This window comes from Oncorhynchus keta, chromosome 8 (genome assembly GCF_023373465.1).
Source record: "Oncorhynchus keta strain PuntledgeMale-10-30-2019 chromosome 8, Oket_V2, whole genome shotgun sequence".
NCBI lineage: Eukaryota > Metazoa > Chordata > Actinopteri > Salmoniformes > Salmonidae > Oncorhynchus > Oncorhynchus keta.
Window position 1 is genome coordinate 14,376,657 of NC_068428.1, and position 26,590 is coordinate 14,403,246.

The 26,590-nt window shown below is 41.2% G+C and overlaps 2 protein-coding genes across 8 annotated transcripts in view; one reads left to right on the forward strand and one right to left on the reverse strand.

The window, feature by feature from the left end:
• Positions 1-20,064: 20,064 nt before the first annotated feature.
• Positions 20,065-23,767, reverse strand: si:dkey-126h10.1 (vesicular inhibitory amino acid transporter). Its single transcript, XM_035774736.2, has 3 exons — positions 23,672-23,767; positions 22,685-22,783; positions 20,065-21,713 (listed from the first exon to the last, which is right to left on the reverse strand). Exons 1-3 carry the CDS (start codon positions 23,765-23,767, stop codon positions 20,565-20,567), a joined length of 1,344 nt encoding a protein of 447 aa, XP_035630629.2. The 3' UTR covers positions 20,065-20,564.
• lama2 (laminin, alpha 2) overlaps positions 23,749-26,590 on the forward strand; it is a 148,982-nt gene continuing 146,140 nt past the window's right edge. For all 7 annotated transcript variants that reach the window (XM_052523521.1, XM_052523523.1, XM_052523522.1 and 4 more), the window contains exon 1: positions 23,749-23,912. In XM_052523521.1, coding sequence (XP_052379481.1) covers positions 23,846-23,912 — 67 coding nt within the window. In that variant the 5' untranslated portion in view covers positions 23,749-23,845. The remainder of the gene's footprint in view (positions 23,913-26,590) is intronic.

The window sequence follows — 26,590 nt, forward strand, 5'->3', positions numbered from 1 at the left end:
ACACACACTACTGAGCCTAATTTTGACTTGTTTTAAGGACATTACATCAAAGTTGGATCAGCCTGTAGTGTGGTTTTCCACTTTAATTTTGAGTGTGACTCCAAATCCAGACCTCCATGGATTGATACATTTGATTTCCATTGATAATTTTTGTGTGATTTTGTTGTCAGCGCATTCAACTATGTAAAAGAAAAAAGTATTTAATAAGAATATTTCATTCATTCAGATCTAGGATGTGTTATTTTAGTGTTCCCTCTATTTTTTTGAGCAGTGTATATTGAGCAATAGTAGTGAGATTCATCTTACGTAAAAAATGGCTAGCTTTATTTCCTATCATATCCTACAGAATTGGAATACAGATCCCTCCAATTGTCTGGGTTTTAAGTATTTAAGAGTGTAAGAAATACTACAAGACATCCTCCATGACGCTCATTAGACTAAGTGAGAACCACAACACTGCACATATCTAGTTTACACTTTGAATCTCACTATGATAATGTAAATACAGAATGCATCCTGCGTATTCCCTATTCCCTCTGTGCATGTAAATATAAATGGAATCAAAGGAAATACATGACCCTGGTAGATGTGTATGTCTACTGTAACATTGTCAGTGAAAGGAACTGCTGGCATTTCATAGGCTGATTATTTATGAATTATTTTCATGAACATTTTGTCTCTGTTGACAGTATAGTCGCCTAATTTTATGGGATCCCCATTTCAATGAATTGTGACAAAATGTCAGCTCGCTTATTGATTAAAAGGTTGGAAAATGCTTTAGACTCCAGAAAATGGAAATCACAATCCAATTATGTAGACCTTTTAACTCTGCTAATTCCATTTGTGAGTATGACTGGTTTGGCTGTATTCATAACTCGATTACGATAAAGCTACACAGTCATGTTAATAAGATCTTCACTTATTGCTGCCTTCCTTTATCAGATTGCTTCTTCAGTCAATTAAAAAACGGTGCTTAGTTATTCCTGAACACAGCAGTGCTGACAAATATGATCAAACTGAACTTCAATGAAAAAAAGCAGGAGAGTGTCTCCCACGCTTGGCAAATCATTAACTAGAAATGCCATGGGGCATATATAAGGGCTGAGAGGACACTGGAGAAAATACCCAATACCCACATAACCCTTGTGCCAACTTTATTCCCAAGGCTGAAACCAGGAGCAGGTTTCTTGTTTAAATCATAGTTTGAAATGCCAATTGCCCTCTTCGCTTTTTTTATTCCGTAATAATTAACTAGGCAGACAATTATCTTCCCAGGTACCAGAACGATGACAAAATGAGTGTGTCTTATGAAAGGTGATAATAAAAAGCCCTTTAACGTGACAAATTAAAGTGTCACTAACATGTCCTCTTGCTAATGAGCAGAGAGGGAGGAGAAAAAAACGAACATATTACTGTCGGCATGTAACCTTTTAATGTCCGATTATCATCCAGTGGCCGGTTGGGTTTGCTTTAGGTGACCTGTTCTTCAACATATAGAAAGGTCATGCTAAAAGCCATGCTACTGTGCCTATTTTCTCTTTATAAAACCTACAGGCCCTAGAGTTCAAGCCAACACCACACCAAGTGTGTGATTAAATTCAAGTTGAAACCCCACAAGGTGATCGGTATTCAATCATTTTTAGTATGTCTGTTACTGTAACACAAAGACTACATGACAGCGTAGCAGGAAAAAATATCCAGGGAATAGCTAGAGTAGCACAATAAACAGGGAATGCACCTTCCCAGCAGGAAGCACAGTAGTTTCATGGACTAGCTTGCATATTTAACTAGGCAAGTCAGTTAAGAACAAATTCTTATGTACAATGAATATAAAAAAAATATTTAAAAAATAATAATAAACATATAAACATAAAATATAATAATAAACATGGAGCACATGTTTGTATTTACAAACCAAGAAGAGGCCAGCAGACAGCCTCTACCATCACAACGGAATTAATCACAATAAGAAATGTCCCGTTAATTATACCCACACACACTGAAAGGCTTTAGTTAAGAGATTGAATAGCAGTGAAATCTGCTCCATGCCTAGCGATTTTCCTCTGGCGAAATGAACGATGCTGCGCATAATGGAGGTTTACAGCTGAGAGACTTTTGTTTTCAACATCACAATGCATCCATTGTTTATGTTCTACTTAACACACTGGAATAACTCAGAAATCCCAAACACTGGCAAAACTGTAACGTCACATAACTTCAATCTCTTGTCCCCCCTCCATTGAATAATTGTTTGTTGTTTATTCTCATCAAACATTACAGAGATTCATCTTGGCATCGTTAATTTTTCTCCCCTTTGTATTGTTTGTATTTTATCTTCTGTTTCACACAATAAGCCTATTCAGGTTTGATCGTGACAACAGCACAAACTGCCATGTCTCTCAGCGGAGGGCATTATGGGACTGAATACATGTCCTGTTTTCCTGGTTGGCATTTCAGTTAGTCAAATGCTGTGGTTAATCTTGTAGGTGTGAACTGCAAATGACATTTGGATAGGAGAGTTACTTTTTTTAATGGCTCAATGAGTGGAGGGCCCTGTAATATGCATGTGTGCTTTTAAGAGATTATACAGTTTGGCCTATGTGGACAGACTTTTTTTGCAGTTATAATACTGAAAATGCTAAATAAGGAACATTTGAATACCATTAGAACATTATAAAGTGAAAAGAGATACCTAGTCAGTTGCACAACTGAATGCATTCAACCAAAATGTGTCTTTCCCATTTAACCCAACCCCTCTGAATCAGAGAGGTGCGGGGGGGGTAGGGGGGGGGGGGCTGCCTTAATCGACGTCTACATCATCCGGACCAAGGGATTCGTTGATGTTGGGGGTTAATTGCCTTGCTCAAGGGCAGAACGGCAGATTTTTCCACCTTGCCGGATTTGAACCAGTGAACTTTCGGTTATTGACCCAACACTCTCAACTGCTAGGCTACCTGACGCCTTTATTATCCATTATTATCCATCCTTTTGAATGTTTTATTGGATATGAAATTCTAATATCCGTGAGTAAGCCCTCTTACCAATAATGGCATGGACATTACATCACAGTACTACTTTCGCTTTATTAAAATCTATGCCAATATACAGTAAGTATCATCATCACCGCTGTGAGGTATTACTAGGATGGCATGGTATGAGTGTAGGCTGAGCTGGTACAGCAGCAGCCCGTGTCTGCCCGTGCCAACATAGAAAACTCCTGGCAGCGTTAGAGCCACCCAGTCCATCCTCCTGGCTGGCACAGAGAGAGGATAATCACCTTGGGGTCACTGAGCTGAAGTGAGACCTGGTATGCGTCCCAAATGGCACCCTATTCCCTATATAGTGCACTTGTTTTGACCAGAAGGGATGCAGACCTGCTGCAGCCTGCAGACAACAAACAGGCCACATGTGTCCCTCCTGGTCCTGCTGTGTCACCTGGGGGTTAGGCTCCACTATGCTCCAGGGGGTTAGGATTCACCATCCTCTGACATCTGCTGCTACCAATATCTCTAATTGCAGAATTGGCTCAAATATAGACAGACCCTGAAAAATATGTGTCCCATATTTTTAATCTCATGAAAGGAGAGCATCATTGTCAGATCTGGGACAAATACATTTTGGGATGTTTTTTGATGGTATCAAACATGTTGTTCATGTATCAATATTTCCCAATATATGCATTATTTTTGACTTCCTTTTTCACTCTTACTTAGATTGTCATCTGTGAGACTACTTTGGTGAAGGTCAGTCACCAGGCATGCTTCCTGTCGGAGATCCTCTGTGTATTCATGGGGATTGGGTGTTCAGGGGAAAGACGGACCGGCTGGATTCAGACATGCCAGACCGACAGATGTTGAGGATGTCACCTTTGCCTTTTGCACACCCTTTTTATTACATACCAGATTTAAAATAAAATATAAAATAATTATAATTATATATATATATATATATGGTTCAGAACAGACAGGGCTTCCAAAAGTTCAGGGCCCAACTGAAAGACATCCTGCTCTAAAAGCATTGTCCAAAGAGAAAACAATAGTATGGGCTGCAGGGTTGAAGACTCTTAATGGCCTCATTATGACTGCAGATTGTAGCGGAATGGAAAGAGATGCAGCCAAGAGGGGGTGAATTGAAAACAGCGATCACCTGCTCTCCCCTTTCTTTGGTTAGGGACCCCAATCAATACCTTACAATTTGGTTAATGCAGTCTCTTAAAAAACACACTATTCATTCACTCTAAACTGCACAGATAATTGGTTCCCAGTGTCTGCATAGTGAGGGGTAGTGGACTGGAGTTAGAATGAGGCCTGGTGCCCTCTGTTGGAGCTATCTCACACAGTGTTCACTTGGTCAACAACGATATTGACTAAAATATTCATCAAACACCTATTTTTCAGTGTCAATTGATGAGACTGTAACTGAACTGACTAAATAAACCCAGAAAGAACAAGGACTAAAAAACAATAAATTATTTTTAATTTCAGTTGACCAAAACGAGACTTTATCTTTGTGACTGAAATCTGACAACTAAGTGCACAAGACAAGAGTTTTTGGAGAGATTGAGAGCTTGTCAGCGATAAGCACTATTAATATTAGCAGCACAGACGCGCAGCGTAGGTCTGTTTAACAGTGGGAAGGACGACGCACACCCGGCACACACAGCCTATATCAACTGGTGAGCTGTGGGTGAGCAAGAGATGAGTGTGGGCAGACAGGCAGACAGGCTTCGCTCCGACTCCACCTCCGCCTCCGATTATACACATCACGTAGGCGACTCTTGCTTCCCGGTAGCTAACCAGACACCACCAGCCTTATACTTAGCTACCCTTTGCCTGGTTATTAGAAACACAAGCTGCCTTACGGAAAAAATACTATATCAGCATTGAGTTTAATAGTAAAACAACAGTGTAGCTCTGTGTTTCTCTCGTTGAGTATAGAAAAGTAGGCTGTCTTTTAATTTGTAGTCTCGCTCAACCCTCCAACTTTCCCCACTGCATTTCATAGCCACCTTTTTTTCTTTATATCATGCATTGGCAGGACGTATTTGAAAATTATAAAGCATATATCGGGTTGCTCTAAAGCTAGGCTACTTGTGGACCGGACCAGCAACCATATGTTTAGGCTACGTGTTGTTCAGTCATGTTACCTCATTAGGTAGATATAGCTAACAACCTGGGGGGCATTCAGCAGGATGCAACGTTTTGGAACGTTCAGATAGAAAATTGCTATGTAAAACAAATATGCCTCACATGTTGAATAAGGTATAAGGTTGGCTCTATTCATGGAATTTCTATCTGCAACATTTGAGAACATTTTTACAAAGGAACGTGCCCCTGGTAACATTACCAGTAGCCTACATGAAAACATTTAGTGGCACAGAAGAAAGGAAAAGGGATAGCAAAACATTTATTGACTAATTTCCTCTTGCCACTACACTATATCTGACTGGGTAAATTACTTTATTTTGACTTAATGTGTACCAGTGACTCAGACCGGCACTTGGACCAGGACGCCAGCACTGGGACTCGGACTTCAGTCATAGGGACTCGTGACTCGACCAATAGTGACTTGGACTTGGACTAGGACTCGAGCACAGGGTAGTTGGGACGCAATTCAGAATCGAGGTTGTTTGGGCTAGGCGTCCCGCTAACTGGAAGGCACGCAATTCAAATAAATAATCATAAAAAATATGGATATTAAACATTTAGGTCATATAAGTGTCTTGTATCGGTTGAAAGCTTAAATTCTTGTTAATCTAACTGCACAGTCTGATTTACAGTAGCTATTACTTTGAGGACGGCTTCCCACAACAAAATATTTTTCCACCGGCACAGGTTTCATAAATTCACAAATAACGATTAAATATTAATTTACTTTTTGAAAATCTTCCTCTGATTTGTCATCCAAAGGGTCCCAGCTTTAACATGTAGTGTTGTTTTGTTAAATAAAATCCTTCTTTATATTCCAAAAAGTCTGTTTATTTGGCGCCATCGATTTATGTAATCCACTCATTCAACATGCAGAGAAAGGAATGCAAAAATCTACCCCTAAACTTTGTTTCAACAAGTCAAAATACATTTCTATTTACTCCTCAGATACCCTAAAATGTAATCAAACTATAATATTTACTACGGAAAGAAGTAGGTTCAATAGGAAACCGATTTTAGCAGGTGCATCCTGTCTTCATTGCACGCGCAAACACGAATATCCAAGACTGTGTCCCTGTACTAAAACTGATATTTGTTATTTTGTTTTTGAAATTACAAGCCTGAAACCTTGAACATAGACTACTGACAACCCGTGGAAGCTATATGAATTGCATCCAGGGAGCTAATCTTCAGTATGACCTTATATTTGCCATTCTAAGAGGATGGTCCCTAAAAAAATAATATTCTGGTTGTTTTTTCTTTGGATTTTCTCCTACCATATCTATTTTAATATATTATCCTACATTATTTTAACATTTCCGCAAACATAAAGGTGTTTGCTTTCCAATGGCACCAATTATATACATATCCTGGCTTCAGGGCCTGAGCAACAGGCAGTTTACTTTGCGCACATAATTCAGGCGGAAATTGAGAAAAAAGGGGCCTAGCCCTGAGAAGTTTTTAAGTGACTTGACTACATCACTGGGTGAAACAATCATTTGCTCCCGTTCAAAGTCATTAGCCCCACTTTTGGACATCAATGAGGTTGCTGCGTCTGTGGAACGTTGATAACCGAGTGACAGAAGTACAACCCATACTACTTTGCTAATCACCATCTGGTGATTGTGCTACTCTATCTCTCTCACACTCTCTCTTAATATGCAATATCTACACTGAACAAAAATATAAAAGCAACATGCAACAATTTCAATTTCAAGATTTTACTGAGTTAAAGTTCATAGAAGGAAATCAGTCAATGGAAATAAATCCAATCTATGGATTTCACATGACTGAGAACACAAATATGCATCTGTTGGTCACAGATACTTTAATAAAAAGGTAGGGGCTTGGATCAGAAAAGCAGCCAGTATCTGGTCTGATAACCATTTGCCTTATGCAACTCTTCGCATTGAGTTGATCAGGCTGTTGATTGTGGCCTGTGAAATGTTGTCCCTCTCGTCGTACGCGTCGATCCGGAGCATGTTGAATGGGTGACATGTCTGGTGAGTATGCAGGCTATGGAAGAACTGGGACATTTTCAGCTTCCAGGAATTGTGTACAGAGCCTTGCGACAGATCCTTGTGACATGTGGCCGTGCGGCGGATGAATGGCACGACAATGGGCCGCAGGATCTCATCACGATATCTCTGTGCATTCAAATTGCCATAGATAAAATGCAATTGTTTTTGTTGTCCGTAGCTTATGCCTGCCCATACCATAACCCCACCATCACCATGGGGCACTCTGTTCACAACTGTGACATCAGCAAACCGTCTGCCATCTGCCTGGTACAGCTAAAACCAGGATTTATCCGTGAAGAGCACACTTCTCCAACATGGCAGTGGTGATGGCCGGTTGAATGTACTGCCAAATTCTCTAAAACGGCGTTGGAAGTGGCTTCTGGTAGAGAAATTAACATTCAATTATCTGGCACCAGCTCTGTTGGACATTCCTGCAGTCAGCATGCCAATTGCACGTTCCCTCGAAACTTGAGACATCTGTGGCATTGTGTTGTGTGACAAAACTGCACATTTTAGAGTGACCTTTTATTGTCCTGTGTAATGATCATGCTGTTTAATCAGCTTCTTGATCATCCACACCTGTCAGGTGAATGGATTATCTTGGCAAAGAAGAAATGCTCACTAACAGGGATGTAAACTAAATTGGGCATAACATTTGAGAGAAATAAGCTTTTTGAAACATGAGACCCACACTTTACATGTGATTATATTTTTGTTCAGAATATGTAGGCTAAATTAAGAATTTACTTATATATTCTTATACACAAGTAGGTTTGTCAAATGTCTGCTGTTGGGAAGAGAATAGAATGTTATGGGGAGAAATATGTTGGTTGGACAAGGATATGTATGTTTGTGCATATGGAAGTCAGTGATTTATGTTTACTATAAATTAATGAGGCTATACAAATGTGATGTTGGTAAAATGTGACAAAAAGAGCATTTAGTTGACGAGACTACATTTTAAAAAGAGTGCCAAAATTAACACTGATCTCACAGCACAGAGCAAACCCATGAAACAATCCCAAAATGTAATGTCTACACCTCTTGTCAATGATCCATGTTCAGAAGCACTTGGTGAATTCTCATGTTTCGGAAAACAAGTTGAGCTGTTTTCCACAGTTGTTGTTATGCCAGCTGTACCAACTCTTTCGGAAAGGCCAATGTATCAGGACATAACAATGCCAGCCCACACAAGCCTGTCATCATTTCCAGTCCTCCGGGAACGTCAGGGACCTTTTCAGGTTATACAGAAGCCAAGGCCTAACTAATTGATTAATGATGATGCTCATTGTTCAGTTTTTCTCATGGCAAGATGCATCATGTTGATGGAAACCCATTACGTGATGGGAAAAACATTGTTTACGACATATCCTACATTGCTCTGTCATATGGACATATTTTAAAAGCTACATTTCATGACCAAAAGAATGTGGACACCTGCTTGTCGAACATCTCATTCCAAAATCATGGGCATTAATATGGAGTTGCTGTCATAACAGCTTCCAATCCTCTGGGAAGGCTTTCCACTAGATGTTGGAACATTGGTTCGGGGACCTGCTTCCATTCAGCCACAAGAACATTAGTGAGGTCGAGCACTGATGTTGGGCAATTAGGCCTGGCTCGCAGTCGGCATTCCAAATCACGCCAAAGGTGTTCCATGGGGTTGAGGTCAGGGCTCTGTGCAGGCCAGTCAAGTTTTTCCACACCAATCTCAAAAAAAATTCTGTATGGATCTCGCTTTGTGTCAAGCAGAAACAGGAAAAGGTCTTCCTCAAACTTTTGCCACAAAGTTGGAAGCACAGAATCGTCTAAAAAGTAATTTTATGCTGTAGCGTTAAGATTTCCCTTCACTGGAATTAAGGAGCCTGAACCATGAAAAACAACTTTACATCAAACTTTACAGTTGGTACTATGCATTCGGGGCAGGTAGCTTTCTCCTAGCATCCGCTAAACCCAGATTCGTCCGTCGGATTGCCAGATGGTGAAGCATGATTAATTACTCCAGAAAACGCATTTCCACTGCTCCAAAATCCAATGGCGGTGAGCTTTACACCACTCCAGCCGACGCTTGGCATTGCGCATTGTGATCTTAGGCTTGTGTGAGGCCGCTCTGCCGCACAAAAGCCATTTAATGAAGCTCCTGATGAACAGTTATTGTGCTGATGTTGCTTACAGAGTCAGTTTGGAACTCGGTAGTGAGTGTTGCAACTGAGGACAGATTATTTTTATGCGCTACGTGCTTCAGCACTCAGCGGTCCCGTTCTGTGAGCTTGTGTGGCTTACCACTTCGCAGCAGAGCCGCTGTTGCTCCTAGACGTTTACACTTCACAATAACAGCACTTACAGTTGACCGGTGCAGCTCTAGCAGGGCAGAAATTTGATCAACTGACTTGTTGGAAAATTGGCATCCTATGATGATGCCATGTTGAAAGTCACGGAGCTCTTCAGTAAGGCCATTCTACTGCAAATGTTTGTCTATGGAGATTGCATAGCTGTGTGCTTGATTTTATACACCTGTCAGCAACGGGTGTGGCTGAAATAGCCTAATCCACTAATTTGAAGGGGTGTCCACGTACTTTTGTATATACAGTATAGTGTATTTTCACATCATCAGAATGTGTTGCCTTCACTCAGTAATCATAAAATGGTTTAACAAATATTTGACCATATCTTTGAATTATTTTGATATTGTTCAGGAACATTTTAGAAGGCACAGCTGCAGATCCCTGCTTCTCAGATAAACATTGGTCTGGGAGTCATGTTTAGCGTGTCATAATTCATGCTTTCAGTAAGGTAGTTTGCGCAGTAATTATAATACTAACAGCCTAATCCAAAGTCTCTTTGTACAGACTGAAGCATCTTTGACTGGAAATAGATTGAATTGGTGGTTCACTCTGTTGTCACAGCAACAAGAAAACAAACATGTTATTCTGATAAGTATTCCAATTGCCTTTACCCAAATAGCAACCAAATAACCATAAATGCATTCATTTTGTGCATTTTGTTTCCATTCTTTTGGTTTTCAGTACTATTTTCTTTTTAAAGGAGATTAAAGTTGAAGTAGGTAGTAGAAATTAAAAACCTCTACTACCTCAATATTATTGTCTTGTATCCTCCAGAAAACCTATATAATTACTGGTTCCTCTTGCCTTTGTGCCCTCTACTGTGGACTGAAGTGGAGTGCCCAGAGCCCAAGCCACGCTGCGTGAGGGGGCCTTTCAGACAGCTTTAGGAATAAATCTCAGCTCTGAGAGCAGCTGAGACGTGGCAGCTCCAACAAGCCGATTCTTGACATTTCTTGCTGCTTCACAGGTTCCCTAATCTCCCTCTGCAGAGCCCTGCACAACCGGGTGTCTCCCCTATCACACCACATCACATGGACGCGAGGATAATTTGGTAACCCGTCTGGCATTTAATGGTAACAACACGTGGGTAGCCCGATTAGAGGTACTGTGGTAGGAGGGGGGAAAAACTCTAATCTAATGTATTGGAGGTAGGCCTACAGGCACTTTGCCATGTAAACCAAAGCGCATTGAATTTTATGCTGTGGATTTGTCTCCAGCAATAGCCCTGGTGCTGTCTGCCAATGATGCAAATCAGTCAACGCATTTGTCTGAATATTTGTGCACATATTGGCTTAGGATGATATACATTTAAAGGCCCAGATGAGTTGCCCTGGATTGTTGATGATAATGTTATCACAGGAAAGGTGACCAAACACCAGTGTTATACAATAAAATGAACAGTAAAGTACTGTATTAAATATTTACAGTAAATTGCTGTAAATAGCTATGCACTCCGGGTGATTTTAGGCGTAAACAGTAAATTACCCTGTAAATTCTAAATAAACTTTGGTTTAACAGTACATTACTTTAACCGCACAGCATTGTAAGATTGCAACTGGCAACTTTTTAAAAACATCTCTCAGTGATAGGATTGAGAGACATCAAATCAGATCAACTTTTATTTGTCACATGCGGCGAATATGCTTACTTACAAGCCCTTAACCAACAATGAAGTTAAGAAAATAGAGTTAATAAAATATATATATAGATAATAAATAGCAAGTAGCAGCAGTGTAAAAACAAAGAGGGGTGGTGTCAATGTAAATAGTCCGGGTAGTGTAACGGTTGTCTTGGGTGGAAGAAGGAGAGGACCAAAGCGCAGCGTGGTTAGTGTTCATCTTATTTAATAATAATCAAAAACTGAACACTGAATAACAAAAACAACAAAGAAACAACATAAACAGTTCTGTCTGGTGCAGACACACAAAGACTGAAAATAACCACCCACAAAACACAATAGAAAACAGGCTACCTAAATATGGTTCTCAATCAGGGACAACAATAGACAGCTGCCTGTGATTGAGAACGATATCATGCCAAACACAGAAATAGAAAATCATAGAAAATCTAACATAGACAACCCACCCAACTCACACCCTGACCATACTAAAACAAAGACAAAACAAAGGAACTAAGGTCAGAACATGAAATGTATCCATTTCATTAATTGTTCAACAGTCATGGCTTGGGGGTAGAAGCTGCTAAGGAGCCTTTTGGACCTAGACTTGGCGCTCCAGTACCGCTTGCTGTGCGGTAGCAGAGAAAACAGTCTATGACTTGGGTGACTGAAGTCTTTGACAATGTTTTGGGCCTTATTATGACACCACCTAGTATATAGGTCATGGATGGCAGGAAGCTTGGCCCCTGTGATGTACTGGGCTGTATGCACTACCCTCTGTAGAGTCTTACAGTTGGATGCCGAGCAGTTACCACACCATATGGTGATGCAACCAGTCAGGATGCTCTCAATGGTGCAGCTGTAGAACTTTTTGAGGATCTATATTTCCAAATCTTTTCAGTCTCCTGAAGTGGAAAAGACATTGTAGTGCCCTCTTCACAACTTTCTTGGTGTGTTTGGACCATGATAGTTTGTTGGTTATGTGGACACCAAGGAACTTGAAGCTCTCAATCTGCTACACTACAACCTCGTCGATGTGAATGGGGGTGTGTTTGTCTTGCTCATGTTGAGGGAGAGATTGTTGTCCTGGCACTGCCAGGTCTCTGACCTCCTCCCTATAGGCTATCTCATTGTTGTCGGTGATCAGGCCTACCACCGTTGTGTAGTCAGCAAACTAAATGATGGTGTTGGAGTCGTGGGTGAACAAGGAGTACAGGAGGGAACTAAGCACGCATCCCTGAGGGAAACCGGTGTTGAGTATCAGCGTGGAAGATGTGTTGTTGCCTACCCTTACCATCTGGGGGCGGCCATCAGGAAGTCCAGGATACAGTTGCAGAGGGAGGTGTTTAGTCCCAGGGTCCTTAGCTTAGGGATGAGCTTTGTGGGCACTATGGTATTGAACTTTGAGCTGTAGTCAATGAGCAGCATTTTCACATAGGTGTTCCTTTTGCCCAGGTGGGAAAGAGCAAGGTGGAGTGCGATTGAGATTGCGTCATCTGTAGATCTGGAATGATGGTGTTGATGTGAGCCATGACCAGCCTTTCAAAACACTTCATGGCTACTAACGTGAGTGTAGTCATTTAGGCAGATTACCTTAGCTTTCTTGGGCACAGGGACTATGGTGGTCTATTTGAAGCATGTAGGTATTAGAGACTCGATCAGGGAGGGGTTGAAAATGTCAGTTGAGATACTTGTCAGTTGGTCCGCGCATGCTCTGAGAACACGTCCTGGTAATCCGTCTGGCCTCGCGGCCTTGTGATTGTTGACCTGTTTAAAGGTCTTGCTCACATTTTCCAAGGAGAGCCTGATCACACAGTCATTCAGAACAGATGGTGCTCTCATGCATGCTTCAGTGTTGCTTGCCTCGACGTGAGCATAAAAGGCATTTAGCCTGTAATAGTTTGCAAGCCCTGCCACATCCAACGAGCGTCAGAGTCGGTGTAGTGGGATTCAACCTTAGTCCTGTATTGACGCTTTGCATGTTTGATGGTTCATCTGAGGGCATAGTGGGATTTCTTATACTCTTCCGGATTAGTGTCCCTCCTCCTTGAAAGTGGTAGCTCTAGCCTTTAGCTTGGTGCAGATGTTACCTGTAATCCATGGCTTCTGGTTGGGATATGTACGAACGTTCACTGTGGAGACGTCGTCATCGATGCATTCATTGATGAAGCCAGTGACTGAAGTGGTATACTCCTCAATGCCATTGGATGTATCCCGGAACATATTCCAGTCTGTGCTAGCAAAACAGTCCTGTAGCGTAGCATCCTCATCATTTGACCACTTCCGTATTGAGTGAGTCACTGGTACTTCCTGCTTTAGTTTTTGCTTGTAAGCAGGAATCAGGAGGATAGAATTATGGTCAGATTTTCCAAATGGAGGGTGAGGGACAGCTTTGTAAGCATCTCTGTGTGTGGAGTAAAGGTGGTCTGAGTTTTTTTCCCTCTGGCTGCACTTGTGACATGCTGTTAGAAATGAGGTAACGGATAAAAAAAAAAAACATTTTAAAAATATATTAGGTGAACGGATATAAGTTGGCTTCTAGATGAGCATTTCTTGTTTGCTTATGTCCTTATACAGCTTGTTGAGTGAGATCTTAATGCCAGCGTCATTTTGTGGTGGTAAATAGACGGCTACAAAAAATATAGATGAAAACTCTCTTGTAGATGGTGTGCTCTACAGCTTATCATGAGATACTCTACCTCAGGCGAGCAATACCTCGAGACTACCTTAATATTAGACATCGCGCACCAGCTGTTATTGACAAATAGACTTTTTGTAGTGACTCAAGGAGTGACTAAAGGTCTAAAGTGAACCAACCAAACAAGGTGTGTACAACATTTATATGATTTACTGTCACGCCCTGGTCTTAGTATTTTGTGTTGTCTTTATTATTTTGGTCAGGCCAGGGTGTGACATGGTTATTTATGTGGTGTGTTTTGTCTTGGTTTTTTTTGTAGGTTATGGGATTGTGGTGTAGTATAGTTGTCTAGATAAGACTATGGTTGCCTAGAGTGGTTCTCAATCAGAGGCAGGTGTTTATCGTTGTCTCTGATTGGGAACCATATTTAGGCAGCCATATTCCTTGAGTGTTTCGTGGGTGTTTGTTTGCACCAGATTGGGCTGTTTTGGGTTTTCACGTTACGTTTAGTGTTTTTGTATGGTTCGTCATTATCTTTATTAAAGATTAATCGAAATAACCACGCTGCATTTTGGTCCGATCCCTGCAACTCTTCAGACGAAGAGGAGGAAATTATCCGTAACATTTACAAAATGTATTATACAGAATATTACACTGTAATGAATACGGTGATTTGCAGTGCATTCGAAAAGTAACCAGACTTCTTCATTTTTCCACATTTTCTTACGTTATAGCCTTATTCTAAAATGTATTATATTAAAATATATATACTACAAACAAAACCCCATAATTGTCACGTTCTGACCTTAGTTCTTTTGTTATGTCTTTGTTTTAGTATGGTCAGGGCGTGAGTTGGGTGGGTTGTCTGTGTTCTTTTTCTATGATTTGGGATTTCTGTGTTTGGCCTGGTATGGTTCTCAGTTAGAGGCAGCTGTCAATCGTTGTCCCTGATTGAGAACCATACTTAGGTAGCTGGGTTTCACTTTTGAGTTGTGGGTGCTTATTTCCTGTTTAGTGTTTTTGTCTTTCGCCTTACAGGACTGTTCGTTTGTTATTTATTGTTTTGTTCAGTGTTCTAGTACGTCATTAAAAGCTATGAACACTTACCACGCTGCGCATTGGTCCTCCTCTCTTTCTCCCAACGACGAACGTTACAATAATGACAAAGGGAAAACAGGGTTTTAGACATTTTTGCAAATGTATTAAAAAAATAAATAACTGAAATATCTTATTTACATAAGTATTCAGGCCTTTTGCTATGAGTCTAGAAATTGAACTCAGGTACATCCTGTTTCCATTTATCATCCCTGAGATGTTTCTGCAACTTGATTGGATGCCACCTGTGGTAAATCCAATTGATTGGACATGATTTGGAAAGTCACACAACTGTCTATATAAGGTCCCACAGTTGACAGTGCATGTCCGAGCAAAAACCAAGCCATCAGGACGAAGGAATTGTCTGTAGAGTTCCGAGACAGGATTGTGCCGAGGCACAGATCTGGGGAAGTGTACCAAAACATGTCTGCAGCATTGAAGGTCCCCAAGAACACAGTGGCCTCAATCATTCTTAAATGGTAAGAAGTTTGGAACTGTCACGCCCTGGCCATAGAGAGGTTTTTATTCTCTATTTTGGTTAGGCCAGTTTGTGACTAGGGTGGGCATTCTAGTTTCTTTATTTCTATGTTGGTGTGGTTCCCTATCAGAGGCAGCTGTCTACTTTTGTCTCTGATTGGGTATCATATATAAGTTGTCCTTTTTCGTTTGGGTTTTGTGGGTAGTTGTTTTCTGTTTAGTGTCTGCACCTGAAAGGGCTGTTTTGGTTTTCCCTCTTTGTTATTTTGGTCAAGTGTTTTGAGTATTACATTTATCATGAACACTTACCACGCTGCGTTTTGGTCCACTCCTTTATATGACGATCGTTACAGGAACCGCCAAGACTCTTCCTAGAGCTGGCCGTCCAGCCAAACTGAGCAATCGGGGGAGAAGGGCCTTGGTCAGGGAGGTGACCAAGAACCCGATGGTCGCTCTGACAGAGCCTCAGATTTCCTCTGTGGATATGGGAGAACATTCCAGAAAGACAACCATCTCTGCAGCACTTCACCAATCAGGCCTTGGTAGCTTGACCAGATGAAAGCCACTCCTCAGTAAAAGGCACATGACAGCCTGCTTGGAGTTTGCCAAAAGGCACCTATAAAGAACTCTCAGACCAAAAGAAACAAGATTCTCTGGTCTGATGAAACAAAGATTGAACTCTTTGGTCTAAATGCCAAGTGTCATGTCTGGAGGAAACCTGGCAACATCCTTACGGTGAAGCATGGTGATGGCAGCATCATGCGGTTGGGATGTTTTTCAGCAGCAGGGACTGGGAGACTAGTCAGGATCGAGGGTAAGATTAATGGAGCAAAGTACAGAAATTTTCTTGATGAAAACCTGCTCCAGAGTGCTCAGGACCTCAGACTGGGCTGAAGGTTCACCTTCCAACAGGACAACGATCCTAAGCACACAGCCAAGACTACGCAGGAGTGGCTTTGGGACAAGTCTATGAATGTCCTTGATGGCCCAGCCAGAGCCCTGCCTGAAAATCTCTGGAGAGACCTGATAATAGCTGTGCAGCGACGCTCCCCATCCAACCTGACAGAGCTTGAGAGGATCTGCAGAGAAGTATGGAAAAAGCTTCCCCAATACAGGTGTGGCAAGCTTCTAGATTCATACCCAAAAATATTTAAGGCTGTACTCACTGCCAAAGGTGCTTAAACAAAGTACTGAGTAAAAGGTCTGAAAACTTACGGAAATGTGATATTTCTGTTTTTTAAATCAATGTAGAATATTTTTTTGTCATTGTTGGGTATTAATACATTTTAGAATAAGGCTGTAACGTAACAAAATGTGGAAAAAGTCAAGAGTTCTGAATACTTTCTGAATCCACTGTATATGGTACATTTGTACATTTATTAACAGTAAAATACTGTGGCGCATTATCCTACAGGGTACTGAAAATTATGGTGCATTGTGGGACAATATTGTGGGCAGGGAAAGAATGGTACTGTAATTCCACCCCACAGAATACAGCACCATGACATCGTTTTGGAGTGACAAAAACACTTTGACCACAAGTGGTTTCATGGTATTGTTGTTTCTGGCTCATTAACATGTTTTGAGGCGTGCCTTGTAAAGAGCCTACATTTATGCCACCTGTTAGTGAGAGTGCTTTCTGTATATATCAATCGATGGTGGGTGCAATGAAAACACCTCAGATTATGTCAAATAGGATCTAAGCTATATCAGAAAATTAAAATGTTTTGGGGAGTTTTTGACACGCTTTTAGATAATTAATGATAAAGGTTCAAAAATAATAACAAATTAATATTCTTGTATATTTTTTAATTAAACTGTTTGAAAGCCGTATGTCTAAGCTGTTATATGATCTCAAACTCAACTGTTCATCTTTTCCAGCGATGAAGACATGGATGTCTCATGGTATGGTGGGGTGGGGTATGCAAAACTTTGAGCACCTCTATCTCCTGAATGTTTTGGCATTCAGGTCCAAAAAGTCACTTTCTGACCAGTTCTACCATGGGCATGTATGTATGGAAAGTATGGTTAAAACAAAAGGGTTGCAGTTAGAAAAGGATTTTCAGTTATTTTTAGCAAGCTGGACGCAGTCAAGAAACTGTATGAATGTAGATTTTCGTTTTTCTTTTCGTCATTTTAAAGTATGCAACTCTACAAATGCATTTTCTTTTTTTTCAGCATATCAGAATACTTCTGTCTCCTCTCCTTTCTCTAGAAAAGGAAGTGACTGGGTGACAGACTAAGCGGAGGATGGGAAGAGATAGTGGGTGGAAGGGAGGGAGGTGAGGAACAAAGCATGCAGATGGGAAAAACATGACTGTATACACAGATGTTATAAATTGTCCATCCAATATTGAGTATCCCTTTGTTTCAAGTCATGTTATTGAGTGGCAGCACTCGCTCATGTTCATGCAAATAAGCTGAGATAAAATTGCACGGATCAAAAGGTCACCTACAGAAATCTGAAGAAAGGAAATACCACCACAGCTCTAAGAAACAACACAGCAAGTATAGTGTTTTATCTATCGCATTTCTGCATTTTCCATCACTTTTGAGGTTCACAGAGACTCAGCAAGACAAAGTAAATGTGAAAGTACTGTAGGTTAAATCTGCCTTCCAGCTAATTTAATTTAGTGCTGGGCAAGGATCTCTCAATAGCCTAAGGGTAGGTATTAGATTTCAAATGAAAGCTTGGCCTACCTCAAATATACTGTATCACACATTTTAAACTTTGTCCATTTTAATGTAGAATAAAGTATATGGTATGTTTTAATTAAGCATATGGCTAGCTAACTGTTTAACAAGAAATGTGTAAACATAAAATACAAAACTAATAGGTAGTGAGTTAACTACACACACACACACTCCAAAACTGTAAGTATGATTCAGAAAACCAAACATGCATATTTAAAACAGATATTTTTTGTTGCTTGCGCCTCTTTGTTGATTCTGCTGTTTGGATTGGTTGGCCGCAACTGACATTGAAGAGCTGTCCTTTTGACAAGACAACAATACCCTATGAAAGTGCCGCCTACTTCCTGGTTCCAGTACCTCAGTTTTGCAATGGGGATCAAGCTTATATCATAAAATGTATGTAATATAATATACTGTATATAAAATGATATTCCTATATGTGTATTGATTTGCTCATACCCGATGCCTTTTATCAAAATATTTGATGCTCAAGAAGTAAGATACATCGGCGAATGTTAGAAAAGTCTCATTTGAACTACAATACCTGCTGCCTTGTTAGAATTCCTGGAAGAGTTGAGGAATCACAGGATGCTAAAAATCTGTTAGTTACAGTATGTTTGATGGGTTTTATATTAGATTACACTGGGGATTTTATAACATTTAAATAAAAAAATGTAGAACGGCAAGCTGTTGAAAGTAAGACATATGCAGCTGGTGAGAGTTGTAGTTCTAATAAAACTGTTACAACTTTTTGGCTTCATGCTTCTTTTTGGCTGTTAAATAGGTTGAAACCCAGCATGTGGTAAATAAATTCACTCAGAAACACAACATTTGAATGTATATCTTATATGACAACATTTTCATGAATTTGACGATGTATTTTAGAAGCCAATTCTTAGCCTACAAAAGGAGGAACCAGGAAGAACCACTTTCATGACTAATAGGCACCAATAAGAACTGGAGACTGCTTCCAAGATGTCCAACCTCTGTTTTCAAGGTAATCTGCTCAGGCTTGAATGTTCCAATTCATGGACAAACATCACATGCTCACTACCACGCAGTGCCCACAGGGAGAAACGCGAGCAGTGACGATGTCATCACGTCATCCAAAAACATGGCAGACATTGGATGAATATAAAATGTTAATACACTATTATACAAAAGTATGTGGACATCATTTCAAATTAGTGGATTCGGCTATTTCAGCCACACCCGTTGCTGACAGGTGTATAAAATTGAGCACACAGCCATGCAATCTCCATAGACAAACACAGCTTACAGAACGGGACCGCTGAGAGCTGAAGCATGTAGCGTGTAAAAATTGTCTGTCCTCGGTTGCAACACTTACTACCGAGTTTCAAACTGCCTCTGGAAGCAACGTCAGCACAATAACTATTTGTCGGGAGCTTCATGAAATGGGTTTCCATGGCCGAGCAGCCACACACAAGCCTAAGATCACCATGGGTAATGCCAAGCATCGGCTGGAGTTGTGTAAAGCTCGCCGCCATTGGACTCTGGAGCAGTGGAAACGCTTCACCATCTGACAGTCCGACAGACATATCTGGGTTTGGCGGATGCCAAGAGAACGCTACCTGCCCCAATGCATAGTGCCTGTTGAATTGTGGCTGTTGTAACTAAAGTGTTTTTTTCTCAAAGTTACCGGTATGTCATGTGTCCTACTTATATCAGTACACTCGTAACAGCTTAATCATTACGAAACTTATATTTGATCATATAAGCCACATGTAGAAAATAAGCCACTCAATTCTTTGTTAACCAAATTTGACACTTGTTCATTGACCTCTATACAAACTAAACAGGGGAAACCGCCACCTGCTGGAGAAGACAGATTTTGGGCCCAGTTGTCTCTCTTGCTTCACCTCTTCTTCTCTGGTATAGGCCTAAATTTGTGCCCACCATTTTTAATTACTTTGATTTCCACATGCTGGTCTCTTGAACTAGAGGCGTAGACGACATTTTACATCCTTTAAAATGTTTTGTTTTTTATTTCAGCAAATCCTTGCACAAACGGTTACATTTAATATATTATCAATTTGAAATTTAAAACAAAAATGTAATTATGTTCCATATTGTCTGCAAAACAGACAAACAGTAATGTTTCTCATGCTGTTGTAAAGCTATATTTTCCTACATAGGTATATTTATTGCCATACTTTTCATTTTCAAGTGTAATAGTAATTAACAACAGAATCCAGTTCATGCTATAGACAACAAAACCAGTAACGAATCATAGTGACTTTGCCATGATAAGTAGCAAAGCAAACATCTGGTCACACTATATTGTTTACCACAATCTTTATTTTACAAGCTGCCTTTGTGTTAATCACTCAAATCAACTCAGTTAAAATCAAACACACAAACAATAGCTTGGTTGATCATACTATCATACAACATGTTATATCTATGCTTTAGCTGTAGGCAACTTACAGGTTCGCGAACATTGATATAGGGAACTTAAATAGAGGACCATCACTAAGTCTTGAAGTCTTCATGCAGAGCTTGAGCTTATCAACGCCCAAAAGCCTGAATCATTCCCTTGATGGAGCAAACCAACCCCGATAAACTACACAGAGATCCCAGAGTTAAGATTAGAAGGTCCAGGGCCTTGAGCCTGCTGCTCATGGTGGTCCACTTGAGCTGCAGGTGGAAGAGGGAGGGCAGGATGAAGGTCATGGCCGCCCCCGTCACGCTGCCCGTCAGCCCCATGAGCAGGGAGAAGTGGGGCATGTAGAGTGCCATGAGGAAGGTCATCAACAGGAGACAGCCCCGCAGAACCAGAGTCCCCATGTCCACACCCACCTGCGCCCCCTCCAGCCTTAGAACACTGCTCTGGAGGACCTCAGCCACAGCGTAGAAGGGCAGGGGGTAGGAGAGGAGGGCCTTAGCCAGGAGACACAGGTTGACCACCATGCGTAGGCCAATGGGAAGGTTATCAGTGATCACCTCTTTAGTATCCTCGCCCCAGGTGAGGAAGGCCAGCACAGAGAAGGTGGTTTTCAACACACAAGCCAGGGAGTGTGTCCAGCTCATCATGTCAGAGAAGTCCCCCCTGTCCTCCATGCTTCCTTCCAGGGTGGGCAGGAAGATCTGGGAGGTGTAGCTGAAGATGATGACCCCCACGGACACCAGGAACCTCTCAAAGTCCACCAAGAGGACCATCCTCCTCCAGGACCAGCGGTGGGCTTGGTGCAGGCAGTAGGCCACCACGATGAAGGTGATGAGGAACTGGGCCAGGGAGCAGAGCAGGCTGAGTCTGGAGACCACCCTCAGGTCCCGGATCAGCATGCAGGGCACTAGGGTCAGGAAGGTCATCACGGACCAGGCGGCGGGGGGGAGCGGGAGGAAGGAGAAGCTGTGACACATTAGGTTGGTGCTGACCACCAGGTAGAGGATACAGGTCATCATCAGCTCTATCACCTGTGCTGCGTTCACCACCCGCCCGCCCAGGAGGGGGCACAGGCGCTTACAGCAGGCATTGGCGATGTCCTCGTAGGTGTCCCGCACTCGTATGGGCTGGCCTTCCTCGTTGTCCTCGTACAGGCAGGATACAAGGATCTTACCTGTGTAGTTGCAGATGGCAGCAGCCAGAATGAGCAGTAGCAATCCTAGGTAGCCACTCTGAAGGAGAGCGTAAGGCAACCCCAGAACAAAGATACCCTAGGAGAAAGAAGAAAACAAGTGAACGACACGTAGAGTGTGAACACACAGTGTTTCCTCAAACTAAGTACAAGTCATCACCAAGGAGAGTGTAAATTACTGCTCTTTGCCTGAGACTTGATTGTTTGAAAACCGCCACACATTAGAGGATGTTAAACTTAATCATTTAAGATAACGTTCTGCTTCAATCTTAACAAATGTGCAACTGAATTTCTTCCCGTGCTGTAAACTATTCAGTAGACCACACAACATTAATACAACAATCTTATCTTGCAACAAATTCCTAAATGGATAGTCTGCGCAACGTCGGGCTTTAAGTCAAATTGCAATGCAGAACAATGTAAATAAACAAACTCTGTTTATAATGTGATTCTGAGTTAATATGTAGATGCTCTACATAGATAGAGTCAGTCCAGACAATAGGACACTGGACACAGTGTTGCTGGAAAAGTACATGGTGTTGAGGATTATGATGATGCAATGACAAAGTAATAACTGAACAGATGTAGTTGTTTACAATTAATCATACTCTGGCGTAGAAAACACAAATGAAAGTTAGTAGCCTGATTATCTTATAAAAAATGCTGGGACACTGTTGATTTGAATATTAATGGGGGAGAACAACTGCTGAAATGTATATTTACTTATATACTAATAATATGCTGTAGTTATTGAAATGGCCTTGTTTACAAAGGATTATTCTCAGCTCTTCCATTCCTTCTATTAAATATACTGTCATTTCAATGCATCCTCTAAGCACAACAACATTTACATTACATTTAAGTCATTTAGCAGACACACACAATGCAATATCGATAATGCTCACCTAGTGCACTATCTAACATTCATTTTCCTCCATAACCATAATTATTTATTGAGAATGGCAAAAAACACATAAAAGCTAAACATAGAGAAGCATCATTCCTAAGGTCTGAAGTAAAAAAAAAAACTAAAAAAAAAAACTAGGTTACCTGAATAGCATTGGTCACGTTCCATCCTGCCTCCCAGGTGGTGATTTTAAGACAGGTCCTGCTGGAGGGACTGGTAGGTGTCTCATTTCCCCCTCTGGGCTGGAGGTGGTGGGTGACTCCCTGGTCTCCTCTTGGTCCTCTCCATAGGTCCTGCTCAACTCATCCCTCTGGGCGAACCCTAGGCTCTCCTCATCCCCATGGAGGAACCTGGAGGTCCACAGCAGCTCTGCCTGCGTCCCCAACCAGTCTAGTCTTAGAAATGACATTTTAGTGTGTGTTTAGAGGGCTCTGTCTTCAGCAAATGATACTGTAAACAGCCACTCAGGTCAGACGAGAGAGGCTACCTGTTGAGGTGATGGTTCCCTCCCCATCACAAACTCTAACCGCCAGCAGACAGCAGTGTCAATCTTAAGGGGGCTCAACCCCATACACACTTAATGACCACTGCACACAACATGAACCTGAGAGGCTAAATTGGCTCTCCCTGACATTTAAATGGTCTAACAGGTGAGACACTATGAGGGCGATTGACAGGCTGTTGAACTGTGACAAAGGATAATAGCTTCCGGCTTTTAAGATGAAGAATGAGTCCATCATGCAAGAATAATCAGATATAATTGAATGTCTTGCCTCTGCAAAGGTCCTGAGAGGGGGCCATTTGAATTTGTAAGTTGTAATTTCTATTTTGAAACAATACGATATGATAACAGCTGAAGGCTATTGTGCAGATAACTTATATTTAAATAGTTGCCCTTAGTTCAACTATGGCAGTTAGATTTAACACCAGAGGGAGCAATAGAGGACCAAAAGCATGGGTGCCTACATGTTTGCACTGGTCTCAGCATCAATGACAAACCTACATTGTAAAGCTTGGAAAGTTACATTTTGTTTTCAGCACTTAGGTTAGTTTGTTTCTTACTATTTATTATAAGACCATTATCATCGTAAAGTTTAGTAAAAGTATTATTCTTCCCTGAATCCCATTACATATGATCCCTTCACTTCTGTTCTGTGACGCCCCCTCCCATTGGGCGCGGGGGAGTGGGAGAGTTTCTTGAACTTGCAAAAGTCACTCTTTGACATTCCCCTCAATTTCAGGCGCCGAGTCCGTCGCACGTAAAGCGACTCTTCCAGACTGCACGCTGATGAAGAGATTTGAAAATGAAAGGTCTATCGTTTTTTACACTCATAGCGTTGCTATGGCAATGCAGCCGAGCGCAGCAAAGGGGTGAGTGGATCGTTTGCCAAGAAATCGCTTTACTCACAATCTGAAATATTTCTTTCTGATTTGTGAATTAGTCACAGGTTTGACCAATCCTTTTTTAAAATAATAATATACTAATTTTCCTTTGCAAGATTACCCTTTTATTTTTTAGCTTATTCTATTATTTTCATTAAACAGACACATTAATATATTTTTTAATTACGTTAGAATATTGGTTTGGGTGACAAAAGTAGAGAAAATATAATTTATGTTCTAATTAGTCTTCTCTGAACCATATCTTTAGAATAACAGTTTAAAGAAGAATTCTAGACTCTTTCCAGAATTTTCATGTTTGGACAGCTGTAAACCAACATAAATTGTTTAGCCATTCAACTTTGTTCTGCCACCACTGTATGGGGTACCCACATCATTACATTCAGTGTCAAAACAGAAAGGGATTCTATCAGAAATATCAATTGGAATCATCAACTGTGTTTTGATGTCTATCTAAGCTTAGATATGAATTGTAAAGATCCCCTTTGATTTAAGTTAGAGCATTTCCCTCATTTTAAATGCTGATTCCAGCTTCGATAGGACATTGATGCTATCTATACAAACCATGTTCTTTTTTAATCTGAGTTAAATGTGTTGAAATGTAACCATTGGCTGTCATTGTAGGTGTGTGCCTTGTGTCAGTGTATGACTGAGACATATCCCTCTTCTTTGTCACATAGAGCTTCGTTCAGTGGATGTTTTCTAGGTTAGTGATAGGCAGGATCTGTGTCCTCTCCTGTCAAAGGCAAGGGACACGTGTCCATTAACAGGTGTCACTGTGTTTGTTAACGGAATCCAAGGCAGGGGGGGGGGACTCTAAATTTAGCCAGGTGTTAAGCAAAAATAGTGCTATCTCATCCTGTCTTCTAAAGATGCACAGGAAGGAGGCACAGGAAGGAGAGACATTATGTGTGTCATCATCATGATAATCCCCTTTGGATCAGTTATCAGGAGTGTTTTATAACAGAGCTGAGCGGACTGAGGTCAGCGTGTCTCTCTTCCAATGCTGGTTATTTTGTGGTCATTTAGAGCATCACCAAATCAGCCCAACAGATGTTTAGTGGGCGCTCCAAGTATGTCCAGATGGTGATGCTGGATGAATTTGGGATGGATGATCATACGCAAAAGCAACAACATAAGCCCACTCAACATGAGAGAGGAGAGGAAGCTCCTGTAACAGACATGTAAGGTTTCTCAGGCCTGCGATATTCCTCTGTGATACTGTAGCTACTTCTGTAACATCCCTGTTTGGCAGGCCACCAACAGTATTATAATGCCACATGGACTACTTTTCACTTTCTCAGGTTTTTTTTCTGTTTGTTTGTGCGTGAAAGACGTAACGCGTCTTTTTTGTGGTCGTACCTTTCCCTGCAGAGTTGTTGGCAGACTGCTTTTGTGGGAGAAAAGGAGCGTAGAGGAGAAAAATCAATACTCCATTCTGCCACAGTGACAATGAAAACTGGGTCCAACTGTAGTCTGAATTAATCTTAGTCAATACTGATGAAAAGATGCCAAGAGTATGATTTGATCAATTGTGGGTGCTTTGGCAATCATTTGAAATGGCTGTGTTTGTCAAAAACATGAATGGCTGACCGTACCTATTTGTTTGAAGACAAAAATGTGGGAGCATAATAGCAAAAGAAGAAATACCTACAGTAGAAAGAATGGCCTTGTTCATTAAACAGCACTGAGTATTTTTTATTGTCAAAGAAAAGATAATTGTAAGTGTAGATTTCCTGGTAATGAGACTATAAAATATGTTTATCATGTATTTACAATAGTCTGACTGTTTGAATGGCTGTTTTTGGTTAGCATATTTGCGTGAGTATGTGTATAGAACTTCATGCGTGCTACAACTGTTATGTGTCCACCGAGTTGCATCCGATACTACAGTAAACAAGTCTGAGTATTGACCTTACAGAAGGACACCGTGGATAAATATCAGAAAATCGAATCATTCAGTCGACGTTCAGTGTAAATGTTTTATTACGTTGGAATTGGAAATATTGTGAACTTGTATGATTGTGTGCAGGGCTCCCTTGTAAAAGAGGCCTTGGTCTCAATGGGATTTCCCTGTTTAAATACATTTCTGTGTATTTAAATAAATATAAACAACTAAACACAGCACAGGGCCTGCAGCCAGGACTTGAACCGGTAACCTTTTGACTACTATTGCCTCACACATGGGCCCCATATGCAGTCCTTCAGAGAGCTGTGGGATTTCTCCTCTGACCCTCATGGCATACTCCCCACTCAGCAGCTGCACTGAGACACTGCTCTCATGTGATGTGGGCCTGTCCTTCCTGACTAAGTGATGTAAGACTGACCTCTCACTGTACCCTTTGGTCTCTGCAGGAGGCTTCTCTCTCTCTCTCTCGCTCTCTCTCTCTCTCTCTCGCTCTCTCTCTCTCTCTCTCTCTCTCTCTCTCTCTCTCTCTTTCTCTCTCTCTCTTTTTCTCTCTCTCTCTCTTTCTCTCTCTCTTTCTCTCTCTCTTTCTCTCTCCCTCTCTCTCTCTCGCCCCCCCCCCCCTCTCTCTCTCTCTCTCTCTCTCTCTCTCTCTCTCTCTCTCTCTCTCTCTCTCTCTCTCTCTCTCTCTCTCTCTCTCTCTCTCTCTCTCTCTCTCTCTCTCTCTCTCTCTCCCCCTCAT